Source organism: Choloepus didactylus, chromosome 8, assembly GCF_015220235.1.
Source record: "Choloepus didactylus isolate mChoDid1 chromosome 8, mChoDid1.pri, whole genome shotgun sequence".
Classification (NCBI taxonomy): Eukaryota; Metazoa; Chordata; class Mammalia; order Pilosa; family Megalonychidae; genus Choloepus; species Choloepus didactylus.
The window spans coordinates 41,504,148-41,517,957 of NC_051314.1; the positions used below are offsets into that span (position 1 = coordinate 41,504,148).

The 13,810-nt window shown below is 35.1% G+C and overlaps 1 protein-coding gene across 2 annotated transcripts in view; it reads left to right on the plus strand.

The window, feature by feature from the left end:
* KITLG (KIT ligand) overlaps nt 1-13,587 on the plus strand; it is a 92,774-nt gene extending 79,187 nt beyond the window's left edge. For both annotated transcript variants that reach the window (XM_037846814.1, XM_037846813.1), the window contains 4 exons: nt 139-248; nt 947-1,014; nt 2,460-2,536; nt 9,256-13,587. In XM_037846814.1, the coding sequence (XP_037702742.1) occupies nt 139-248; nt 947-1,014; nt 2,460-2,499 (218 nt within the window). In that variant the 3' untranslated portion in view covers nt 2,500-2,536; nt 9,256-13,587. The remainder of the gene's footprint in view (nt 1-138; nt 249-946; nt 1,015-2,459; nt 2,537-9,255) is intronic.
* The last annotated feature ends 223 nt before the right edge of the window (nt 13,588-13,810 follow it).

Here is a 13,810-nt window from a genome sequence, read left to right on the forward strand (position 1 = left end):
CATAAAGATCAAGGTTTCAGATAGTTTAAGCAGAGACAGGACAAGAGTACCTTGAGGAAACAGTTGGGAACAACCGCAACCTAAGGGCAAAACCTCTAGCGTGGGTGTGCTGTCCACTGCCTGCTTTTTAAATTACAGGGAAGGCCTCAAATTCCACTGGAGACTCCAGCTTACAATGGGCAGCCATGGCATTGCCAGCTTTCTTTTCTCTTGTAATTGGGTTTGCCTTTGGAGCCTTATACTGGAAGGTAAGTTGTTACTTTTTTTTTTTTTCCCAAAGATCAGAAACTTTCTGATCTTATTTATTTGTTCCTACTATTATTTATACAAATGATTAACATGCAAACCTTTTCTGAGAAAGGATCCTATCAAGAAAATGGTGCATATTACCTTGACTTAGAGCTTCAACAAAATTTGAATCTCAGATTGGTTTCCCACAGTAGTCTTCATGCTTTGTAGCCAAGACCTCTACTGATAATCACACTTGAGAAATGGGAATTGGTTTGCATAGCTCGGACTAAATATGAAAAGAAAGAACATAAGCTAAAAGTCATATCATGTGTTTAAAAACCAAATAGAAATGCCATTTTTATTATCAGATATTTTGGGTTTCTAACCATTTGTTGTCTTCTCCTCAAAGACTCTAAAATTTTCAAATGTGCTAAAGCATCCTGACTCACTTTTTGAAATGTCTTTTGAAATTGATTACTATTTAAATCTGGCAGTTTCTTTATTACTCTTTCACTTCCAATACCATAAGAATATTGAACTGATGATACTCTGCATTTTCATACTTTTTTTTTGCAAAAGTATTTTGCATGCTTAACAAAATTGTTATTGGACTTATTGACATAAAAATTAAAAAGAAGGCCCATTTTCCTCTTCAGTTTTGTAACATTCGTTGATATTTTTACAATATATATATATATCATTGTTCTTTTCCTAGAAGAAACAACCAAATCTTACAAGGGCGGTTGAAAAAATACAGATTAATGAAGAGGATAATGAGATAAGGTATTTTGTTTTGTTAAATGTGTGTGTAAGTAAGCTTGACATTGCCATTATTTTGTTTTGTTAAATGTGTGCATTTAAGTAAGCTCGAGACTGCCATTTCACATACTGTGCACATAACATTTTTAAGAATTTGTTCTCTTGGATAATGGCAGCTCATAATCAGTGTCTCCCAAGTCTTCATCCATGTTTCTGTCCTCTCACACTCTCTGCACTACTACATCTCCATTTACCTGTAGAACACCTTTACATATTGTCTTTATGATCCTTCTTAGAGTATCAAAGTGATCATTTCTGCTTTCTTTGTTTCTATAAGCAACAGTCTTGCTCAGAACCCTGGTCCTGAAGTTCTGAATGCAGGTTTGATTATTCCCCCTCTCCATCACATTACCAGACGTACTGATCCCTTTCTCAGCATCTCTTCTAAAACTTAGCTTTTTTTGTCAATAGTCATTATTTTCATCCAAGATTTTTATTATCTCTTGACTTAGGTTGCTGCTACAGAATCTTTCTTTTCTTTAACCTATCCTTAGCCCAACCCTTGTCACATTCTTCTTAAACCCTGGTTCGTAATGTCAGTTCCTGTTCAAAATACTTGCAGTGCTTATTCTCTTGCATACTTAGTTTATTTTAACGACACTGGCTTTCAGAGCCTCTAACTTTTTCTCAGCATATTCAGTATTTTCTCCATAACCAAATACAAAAATCATTTTAAGATACCTTTCATTTACTGTAGCCAACCTTAAGCACTCTTTTTTATGCAATTTTATTGAGACACATTCACATACCATACAGTCATCCAAAGTGTACAGTCAGTTGTTCACAGTATTATCATATAGTTGTGCATTCATCACCACAATCAATTTTTTGAACATTTTCATTACTCCAAAATATAAAAATAAGAATAAAACTAAAAGTAAAAAGGAACACCCAAGACATTTCATACTTCTCACCCGCTCCCCCATTATTCATTTACTTTTCATCCCCCTTTTTTCTACTCATCTGTCCATACACTGGATAAAGGGAGTGTGAGCCGCAAGGTTTCACATAGTCACACCATATAAGCTATATAGTTATGTGCCTGATCACTCTTTTACCTTATCCTGTATAGTCACAGCATTAATATTTTCATACAGTTTAAATTTTGCATGTTACTTTCTCTCATACCATGCCTGTGTGCATACATATACACATATTAAATGCATACAGGCATTTTTAGCATGTGCATATGCATATACAGAGAGAGAATTTTTAAAACTACTTGGAAAGACTATGTTGAGACCGATACAATCTTCCCTAGGGTATGACTTATGAAGATAAGCTTCCCACTGAATTTTGCAATCATTTGCTACTGGATTTACAGAAAAACTGCCTTTTACAATGCCCAGATCATGGTGTTCTTCAGAATCTCTGCCCAAAAGCAAATAAGCATTTTTGTTGTTTTTCAGTATGTTGCAAGAAAAAGAGAGAGAGTTTCAAGAAGTGTAATTTTGGCTTGTATCAACACTGTTACTTTCGTACATTGGTAAGTCTTTAGAATTCAAGCTGAAATATTCAGCAAGAATGATACAGCATCTTAGATATAAAAATTTAGAAACAAAATGTATTAGTAAGTCTTCTGTCAAGCAGATGCCACTATGTTAACTGAAGGTGTTACGTAATAGAATCGTGCGTGTCTAATTCATTGTATGTATCTCAAGTTTTGAAAGGTGAGCAACGTTAATCCTGATGAGTAGATCCATCCTGTGTGGGTGACATATAAAAAAGTTAACAATTGAGTGTTTATTTAGACTATTTTTGAGTCCAGAAGATAAACTAGGGCTAAACTAAAACATTATTAGTAAAGGAAAAAATGAATAATTTACTTCTAGGTGTTCATCTAGATGTTACCACCTTAAAATGATTTCTTTTAGATGTTACTACTGTAAGATGATAGAATAAGTATTCCACCTTTTTGATACTAAAGCAAGAGAAAACCAAAACTGTTTCCCTGCCATTTTAAGAAAAAGGAGAAGAGTCAAAGTAGCTTACAATCAGGAGAATAAAATCATCGATGTATTAAAGTACCACCTGCCACATGAGTGATACTAATAACTGTGTCTCGTAACAGTCCAGAGCCCAGGATGCACTGAATGTCAACTAGTGACAGCTACCTTTTAGGATTGTGTGGATCAGTGGAAGGCTTGTTGGGGAAAGGAGAGAAAGGTGTGGCCAGAAAGAACCAATGTATATATCTCCTCTCCTATCTTTCCCTTTTCTCCAGCTGCAGACACTGTTGGAGGAATATCCAGCATGGCACTCACCTTAGCCCATATCATGTCATGCTGTCCTCTCTTTTACTTCTGCTCACTGGCTATTTTGTAATTGTTCATGAAATCCCAGAGTCTTTACCACAGTGGCATAAGAGTGCTCTCTCCTCTTCCTAAACCCTCAGTTCTTCCCTATCCTCCCTATTGTCAAGAGGACCATTTACTCTCCCAGATAATTACAGATAAGGTCTGTGGTGAGCTCTGCCTTTTCCTTTCGGGTCACTGTCCTTCCAGCTTTCACTTCTGTCTCTGAGCTAGAGATTTATCTCTAGCGCTGAACCTTCCCCAGGGAAGCTGGGTCTTGGAGTCTCTTACCTCATCCAGGAACTCACTTTTTAGTTATAGAATATCATTTTTCAACAACCCCACATAACATAATATGATAATTATGTAGCATATGTCCCTAACACTTTAGTCCTGTTATTCTGCAGATTTTTTTGTTTTTGCTTTCAATCATGCCTTTGACCACGGTATCCAGAGCATAAATTGCATTCTTTTTTTGTTGTTCTTGTTTTGTTTCTTTTTTCGATTCTCCATCTCACCTTTCCAGGCTCAGTTTTCCTGTCAAGTAATGTGAATGAACAGACCCTTAGGTCTACCTTTTTTATTTCTCTGAAGCAACATTCTCCATGGTGAAATCATGATTTTTCCTAAATACTTTCTCTATTCTTCAACCCCAGTACAAGCTCATGGTTTCTTCCCTAACTGCTGTTTCAGTATCCTCAGCAAGAAATCCACAAACCACACATTAAATAGTTAATTGAGTCTTAAAGGCTCAAGTCATGTCTTATATTGTTTGGTTTGGGATCGCATGGCTGGGATCCGGTTTTGGCACATTGGACTTTGACCCTGTGGTTAAATTGTGGCATTTTTCCTGTGGCATTTGGAGATTGGATTATAGTGGAAAAATGCAGGCCACTTGTTTAGGAGGAAAAAATACAGCACTTGGAAGCAACCATAGTTGAGCAGCTTATGCATATGTCTAATACTCAGAAACATGAGGACAGGGCCTGGATCTGTCGGGTTCTGGCTGTGTCCTCAACACTGAACTTGTTGCCTGAGCATTGCAGGCTCTCAGCAAATCTTTGTTGAGTGAACAACTGCGTGAATGAATGAACTCTAAATGAAATTTTAACTGAGTGGTAAGGAACATGTTCATCTGAAATAGGGTTTTTACTTTGTATATAGGAACATGTATATGTATGTATAGTACATGTATGTGTGTGTTTGATTTGCTGGTTCTGGTCAATAAGACTGTAAGGTATAAGACTGTCATTAAGACAGCTAGAGAGAATACAGTCATGTGGGAAGGCTGCCATTAATTTATTTTTCTTAAAATACGAAATATTGCTCATGTACAAAAAGAATCAAATTAGCAGTCAGGTTTAAAGAAGCCCAGAATTATTCAGAAATAAACTTCTTGCGAATCTTTTGAGTGGTCAGCATGAAATGGATGACAGTGAATTTTGAAGAAGTGCAAAGTACTCCTTCTTTGAGTGCCTTACTCCTATCTCTGCATAGCCCGTTCAAAGCTCAGCTCAGATACCACACTTCCAAAACACTGACTCTTCAAATGAAAGTAATCTCTATTTATGGCCCTCTACTTACATTTCATATGATTCTTGGTAGGATATCAAAGTTACTTATCTAGACATTTTGTCTCCGTCTAAATCACTAGCTCTTAGGGGGCAGGATTTGTATCTAAATTTAATTTTGGAATTCTACCAATCTATGTAGCATATACTTTGCATATTTTAAGCAATTAATAAATATTTGTTGAATAAATGAATGAGGAGATGAAAGGATATCTCATAGACTTGTAGTAATGTGAGAATAAAATTTGTAGAAAGAAAAACAAAAAATAACTTGGGTATGTATAATAAATAAGAATTCAAATGCCGAGGGAAACGAAGAAGGGAGGGAGGAGCCAGCTAATCACCAAGTCAAACCCCAAAGTTAAAATGCATGTGTATCATTTATAGTCATTTATTATGTATCCATTGAATAGAGGAAAGCTTACAAACAGGTTTAAAACCTGCCGAGGAATTTTACATGTAGTTCAAGGAAAGGGGTGTGGTGGAGGGAAAGTTTGGAAGAGTAGACTATGACATGGTGGGAGAAAAAATCTCCCAAGAAATAATAACAATAGCTTTTAAAAAATACCAAGGCAGAAATGAAATGTGGAGTTGTAATTGTATCTTAGATGCAATTTAGATTGCTGTTTTATTGGTTAACAAGAAGAGGAAAATAAAGGGAATGACTCAGGTTTATGGCAAGGATTTCCTCCTGAAGTGGAAATTTCAGCAACTAAAACAAATTAAGTCAGGGCAAATATTGAAACACTGCAATAGGAAACATGTGGGATAGTTAGCTCTCTGAAGGAAATAGCCCACAACTGGTAAACTAAAAGAAGTAAGGAGGGTTTGATATTTTAAATAGAAGAACACAGAAGGAACATAAGTGATGAACCAGAAACAAAAGTAGTTGCCTCCGAAGGAATATACTAAAGTTATGTTTGTTTCACCTCAAACATGGAAACATCTAAATGAAAAGTTAAAAATCACATAGTCACCTAGCTGATGCCAAATATTTATATGTGACATCCCACAAGAACTTCTCAGATACTTTTTATTTATTTGGTTATGTGCAGCACACTTTAAGAGAAAGAAATAAAATGGGGTTAAATTACTTGAAGAACTTCATTTATTTTAGTATATTATAGGAAAGTTTTGCTCTTCTTTCTTTCCACAAATTAATTCTAACAAACTGTAGTAGGTGCATTGGTAAATGCAAAGCTTAATGTACCTGGTTGTTTCCTCAAAGTGCTTATAGCCTACAAAAGCAAATAAGACACGGGTAAAAAACCAAATGAAAAAAAAAAAAAAGACTAGAAATTTACATAGTTTAAAACACAACAAAAGGCATTTACAAAGAAAATGCAATAAGAGATCCCAGGCAGTGCTGCTGGGTCTGGTTGTGTGGGATGTGCACTTGACACCACTCTAGATATTGGTGTGGGTTGCACCCCTTAACATTGTAAAGTGCAAACCATATACAATGGCCTCATTTGAAAGGAGAAAGAAATTACTAACAATAGGAGAAGGGCTTTTTTGTGGAGGTGGTAGAAGTGGCAGTTGCACTGAGCTGGATCTTGGGTGATTGATAAAATTTCATTAGTAGCAGTAGGGAAGCAGTATCAAGACACTGGAAATGGCATATACTAAAAGTCATGCAGGCCCCAAAGTACAAATAAAGTTCAAGGATCAGTTTCAACATTAGGACTCCTTAGAGTCACACATGAAAGAGTAAAATGCTAAGGGAAAAAGTGTGCAGATGACTTTGAAGCAAGGTTTGACTTCTAGTACTGGGCTTATACTCCACTGAGTAATTAGTAAGGTGTCATTGGAGGTTTTAGAAAAGGTATGAGTGATACAATCAAAGCAGATATTTAAGAAAGTAATCTAGTGTTTGTGTAGCTAGATAGATTCGAGTGGTGAACTGGAGATAGAGTCCATTTAAAAGGCCAGTCTTCCCATCAGATGAGAGAGAACTAGGGTTGAACTAGGATTGGGGCCATGGAAATAGGAAAACATGGACCACTTTGGACACATTGCAGAGGAAGAATCAACAGATCAGTTACTGATGGTATGTGAGGCTTGACATCAGAGGGATTACTCAAGGATGGTTTGGAGCCCTTGGGAATAAGCAGATGGTGTCATTAAAAGAAAATTGGAAGTCGGGAGAAGGAACTGTTTGTAAATATTGGTAGAACTCTCCAGTGGCCAAATATTTAGACCGGAACTTCAGAGAGCAGCCAGAGCTGGAAAAAATAGATTTGGGAGTCACCTACAATGAATTTTAATTGAAGTCTTGGGACAAGGACTGCTTTGCCACAGAAAAGGTCCAATCTGGTTGATAGTAAATAGCATGGATTTCTAGATGCTCAGCAACGGTTATTGACTTACTCCAGCATGGTAAGTATAGAAAGTCGATTCTCATTATAATTGAGATTGTGAAAAGATTCATAAAAGAAACACAAGCTAGAATTTTCCTTTAGATTTGAGCTAAGACAGAAGAAAATAGATCCAAGAATTGGAATAAGGATTAGCTTAGGTCAAGCTTGGACATTTAGTGCAGAGGGCTTGCAAATAGTTGGCTGCCAGATAGCAAGATCTTTTGCTCTTTACTGGTATTTCCTAAGAATTTCTTGAATTTGGGTGTGTTGTTTTTGAGCTTTCTTTCTGTAGGTGCATTGTGGGGAGAGGCATTAGAAGACTTGGGCTCAAGCCTAGGCTTCTGCAGCTTAACTAGCTGAAGGTTCTTGGATGAGTCAGTTAACGTCTTTTAACCTCTGGTTATATAATGAAGGGATAATAATACTTGCCCTCCTTATTTCATGAGGTTGTTCCAAGAGTCCAGGATATCATTATAAAAATTGTAGTTTTATTCTATGGGAAAAGAAAGTTTATTTTCTTTGCTAAGTGACCCAAGGACAATATCAGAAATAGATTTCCAATGATGGCTTCTCTATGTTTGATTAAGCTTAGCATTTCAAAGTATTCTGTAACTTTTTTTTTTCATTCCTTTTGCTTTTTGTGATTACTTTTTGCTTTTCTAACCAAGCTTTATTTTTAAAATATTTGCTATGCATTTTGCATTTCTGAAGTTTCTCTTATTGTCTCAGTGTTTCTTTCTGGATTTAATTCTGCTTTCCTAAGCATAATTTATCTAGTTACTAAAGTTTTCTGTTTGATAAATTACCATGTAATACAGTTTTTAGTATACAACATTTAGGGAAACTGCTCTTCCTATTATTCATACCAGGGAATTTTCTACGTAACCTTTGTAATGATTTGGAGTAGTTTAAAACCAGTGATCTGCAGCTCTGGGATTGTCAAACAAGACCAAAAATAGGGAAGTAGTGAGTAGAGAAGAGAAGAAATGCAAAATACACATGTTTTTAGCTGCTGTGATTAAAGGTAGAGTGAAGATACTGTCTATAATAACAAGCAGATGAGGAAGCACAAATACTTTACTTGAAAACTAAAAATTTGAAAGCTGAGTCCAGAGCTGAATGATTTAACACCAGCACTGAAGAACTAAAACAAAGTGTAGCTTTCATGATTCAAACAAGTACAATAAGCTATGCAGAGGCCAAATGAACTTCCCCTGAGGCTTTATCAGGATATGGTGCCAGGATTTTTGTCTTTTTTTGGCTGACAGTGTTGAATGAGAGCTTGTCGTTGTTTCCTCAGTTGCTAGAGCCTGGCTAGACAGTCAAGATTCTGGAGCTGTTTGTTGAACATGAGGCTGTTTTGTTGGTGGCCTCTGACCGGTTTTTCCACCTTTCCTGGATATCTCTTTCATACCACATTTATCTCTACTTTTCCACTCTCTACTCTACCTGTGTTCCTCTTCTCCCTTGCCTTGCTATCTGTCTACTATCTTGTCATAGCTAGAGAAATTCAAGACTAAGGAAAAGGTTAACCCTCTTACCCATCAAAAATTGAGATAATTGGTGCTATGCCTGTAGGTATGAAAGCCACATGTATTCATTCATCCATCTTGTCATTTAATAAATACTTATTTAAATATCCATCATATACCATGCACTGTTCTAAGTGTTGGGATATAGCAGTATACAAGATAGACAAAGCGTCCTGCCCTTGTGGAGCTTACATTCTACTGGGAAGACAGACAATAAACAATAAGTATGATAATTGCAGACAGAGTTAAAGATTTTTAAAAGGAACAATTGGGAAACTGTATCACTGCGCCTAGAAAAACGTTGTCAAGTTCCTTTAGGCCATGTAAGTGAAGCATTCATTGTAATTCTATTATTTATTCTGTAGTCTTTTATTAACTCAGCTATTAAGAAGGAAAAGAAAGGAGAAAACAGACATGCCCTAACCTCTCTCTTTTCCTTCCTTTCTAGGCGGGTAACAGTTCATGTTTGCTTCATAAATGAAGCAGCTTTAAACAAATATTCTGTCTGGAGTGACAGGCTGCATCTTTATCTGTTCTTGCTACCAATGACTATATAAGGATGATTCAGAAATTGGAACAAAGTGTTTTACTGTGAAACTGGCACTGAATTAATCATCTATAAAGAATAACTTGCATGGAGCAGGACTCTATTTTAAGGACCTGGGGGACTTGTGGTCTCATTTAGAACTTGCAACTGATGTTGGGAAAGAAAGAACATGTCCCAGACTGCACACACCATTTGCATGCCTCCAGAAATGTCTAATTGCTGAAAAACCACATAGCTTTATTTTTCAGTTACAACCGGCAGCCCATGGTTATCCTGGTCTCTGCAAGTTAATTTCAGCTGGGATAGTAGGGGGTAACACTTTTTCTCAAACTGTTTTTTTCTCAAAAACCAAAAAGTCAATAGCATCAGCCACTGTACAGTATAGAAAGCAGTGGGAACAAAATGATTGGAGTAGGCGATGTGTCAGCCTTATAGCTGCCTGGTTACATGATATGGGTCTGATCTTGATGTCTTTCTGATGGAAACCATGTTCACCCATATCCCACTAGACAAAAGGACATGGTCATGCAAGGGAGCCAGTACGGAATTAGAACAGTGATGCCTTTGCAGAGTGAAGACTCTCCAAAAAAATTAATCCATGAAGAAGCTATGAACACTGAATAGCAGAACAGTCTGCCAAGGAGGACATTTGGCACCCACGGTGAAATCTACCTTTTCCCTTGACCATTATAGGATGTATAAATTGTGTTTGCAAAAAATATTGCAAAATGTTTGTACTCTAAAACTATTACAGTCTTGTAAAGGGACTTTGGAGAAATTGCTGAATGTATGAATGTCCCATTTTCCAAATCCACCATGGGGAAGAGTAAAAATAAATTATAATATTTAGTATCTAAGGTTAGAGAACCACACCCACATGCTAATATGGGTGTTGAAAACTAGGTTACTTGGCTTTTACAAGAATGCAAGGAATCTGGAAACTTTAGTTATTTATAGTATAATCACCATTATCTGTTTAAAGGATCCATTTATTTAAAATCAGGCATTATATATTCATTAAGGTTTATGAATTAAAAATAAAAAGAGAGCTTTATGTAGTCATGCGTGTCAGTTTGCTGTTTAAAATGTGTGACAGCATTTATCATATTTAGAGTGAATTTGGCAGAAATTTCCAAGTTGTACATTGTGCTTTTAAAGTAGAACTTGTAAGATGTTATGTGAATTCCCCTTGCCAGTTTTTTTTTTTTGTATAGTCAAAGAAACATCTGACTAAAGTCAAGGATTGATTTCCTGTGTTTTATTTTGAGAAAGGTTCTTATACCATACAGGGAGCATGTGGATAGAGAAATCCAAAGCTTCCCATTCTAATACGATTGTTGTGATAACATTATCACCATGTACTACAACCAGAAGAGGCCCATTTTCAATGTAGTTATACAGACGGGCATGAAAAACTAACAGCTTTCCTTTGATTTCAAAAGTCCAAGAATTTCTGGTATAGTGGATTTTAGCTTATGTTCAAAGCTAATCCAAAAATAACTCCAGTAAGTGGCCTTTGATCTTCTTTTGTACCAAAGAGCCCAGAATATTTCCGTGGTCCTTTCCTTCTCTGAAATTCTGTGGTTCCTCAAACACTAATCATTTCTCTAATATACACCCAGGTGCTTTGGGAAGCTACATTAACTTGTTCACATATAGCCATGGCACAATCGATTAGTAATAAAGCCAGAGATCTAGTTGCTAAAAGGATGTGTCTCGGTGTGTGACACTGTTTTGTGAAAAATAGACATCGGTTAGTGTGAGTTATGTGTGTAGGTCGTGGCTATCTAGGTTGATACTTTTCAGTCTAATGGTTTGACATATAACTAATGGTTTCAATTTTCTTGGGCATATGAAAGGTTGTTTAACGAAATAGATGGAACAATAAATGTACTCTTGTTCTCAAAGCCAGTAGCTGAATTTTGACACTCAAGGACATGGTCCTAATAAATACAGTTAAATAAACAAATTCAGCAAGTTATGAAATCTGGGATGGTAGGGGAGGGGAGATGTGTTCTGCTTAATTAAATGTATTGTTTCATTGAGAGTTACATGGATTATCAATTTTTAAAACACTAAAATTCAATAAAATGCATGAAGAATAGAAAAAATGCTGGCTATTATTTTGGATGTTAGTTGCTTGGGCATTAACTGTCATATCTGATTTGAGAAAAAAATACATGTCTTTGCTTATTTTATCCCATATTTGTTCTGAATGTAATTCTTCATAAATGCTGAAAACTCAGAACTGACATTGTAAACCATGAAATGATATTTCAAATTGGTACCATATATCTGATAGTTCTCTCTTGTAATGTTTCAAAATTGTCTTTTAAAATAAGCTCAGAAGTCCTGCAGATTTTAAATTATATTGAAAACTTTGCAGCTCTTCAGTAGTACCCACATCTATAAAAAAAAGTGGCTCCAGGATAAACGATGCCTGCCCAGAAGTATGAGAATGCTCCTGGATATTGTATTATAATGTAATGTGCTTACCATACTGCCACTTTTTAATGAATCAGAGACGAATTGATTTTTTCAATACTATAATAGAAAAAGTAACTGGTTCTATTAAAATGAAAAGGCATGCATCCATAATGAATTGTTTGCTTTTAAAAAGAATTAAACTTCATTGAGCATTAAAGTATTTGGAGAACCTCTGTTGGATATTTTACTACACTAATTCAATTGAATTTTAAATTAACTGAAAAATCCATTCAGAAGTCATGGATATTAATGTTTTTAAGCAGCTAGATTTTGGCTTCAAAATTTAATTCTAATATGTGACTTTTAGTCACTCCATATCTATTCTTCTTTAACTAAGAAAAATACTTTTCAGAAAGGCAGTTTGGTAGAATGGGATGAATGTTGGGGAAAATTGTCAGAAGATTCCACTCTGCCATGAACCGATGATGGCAAGTCACCGTCCCTCTTTGGATCGCAGGTGGTTGTTGTTTTTTTAAATCTATCTGGGAACTCTAAGGTCTCTTCTGGGTCTGAAACCTATTGCTCTATGATTAACAAAAGATTTAAAATAGAGCTGACACAACACCATACAAAATATTCTATTTCAGTGTCTTTGAACAAGCATCTTGACCATAAAAAGTCACTGCTGTTCTTGTTTCTAATGTATATAGGGCCCATTAGTAAAAGTGAAACTTAGTCTCAAATTTACACAAGCAATGGCTGTTCCTTTGCTTAAATAAACATTTGGATCACCTCTGAAGAATGAAAACCAGTATATTCTAATCAGGAAGATATACTATGAAACGTGTGTAACATTTGGAAATGCACCAAATTAAGCATTTAAATGCCCTAATTTTATTAAAAGCTAAGAGCAGAAAATGTAAGATGCTCATAAAATTTTTGAATGCCAAAAGATATTTTAGAATCAATTCAGAAAAGAGTAATCCATACATTACATTTCAAAATTAGAAAATGGGATGAGTTTTAGAGTAAGCCAGCTTATTTTAGCTTATCTTTGAGACTATATTATTTTGAAATTAGCTTTAAAATATAAACATTCAGATTGAAATTCTAACTAGTTCATTTGAGATATTTGGCCACAGAATTTATGAAGTTATTGCTTTCCTTTAATTAGTCTTGAAATGCCTTTGTAAAGATAAAAATAATGGTACTTTTATTTCCTTACAAGGTGTTATTTTAGAAATAATCCATATTAAAATGGATATCCATGATCCCAAAATGTTTACTTAACATTGTAAATTTATGACTGCCATCCCCAACTACATCCTTATGATGTTTTTAAAAATAAATTTAATATAATTGTTTAAACAAAAACCATTATTTTTTCAGTTATTTGATTTCTGAGCTATGTCTCTTTAAATATAATTTTCCAGTCAGAATATCCTATTCTGTATTCTAAGAACTAATGTGTGATTATCGCATCCACTTGTCATTATTTTTAAATCAATGGACTTGAAACGTATTCAGACATTTAGATGGTTGCACAGACATATTGCTAGTTCAGTCATAGATTGGAGTTTGCATATTGTAATGTAAATGTATGTCAACACTATTATAAATAGTTTTATTAAGGCTGAAGTTTAATTAAATAAAAGCAGTTGTAAAATGTGGTGTATGTATATATACTGTATGTGTACTTTTTAAAATAGGTGTATGTCCTGACCCTTTTTTATACAGGTTTGAATTTGAAATTACATTATATATACATATACTTTATTGTTCTAAATAAAGAATTTTATGCACTCTCATCAGTGTGCTGTCCTTTGATATTGTAAAGTTACCACATATTTACAACATGGTTGAGCATTTATAAAGCTAAAATCAAATTTTTCCATGGAAACTTTTGTCATTATTCTATACATTGTTGAAATATGAACACAAGGGGTAAGGAATCCTTTTAATTCAGTAAATATTTGTTGGTCACTAAAGTAAGCAAGGCAATCAAGGAAGATAACTCATTGCTTGCCCT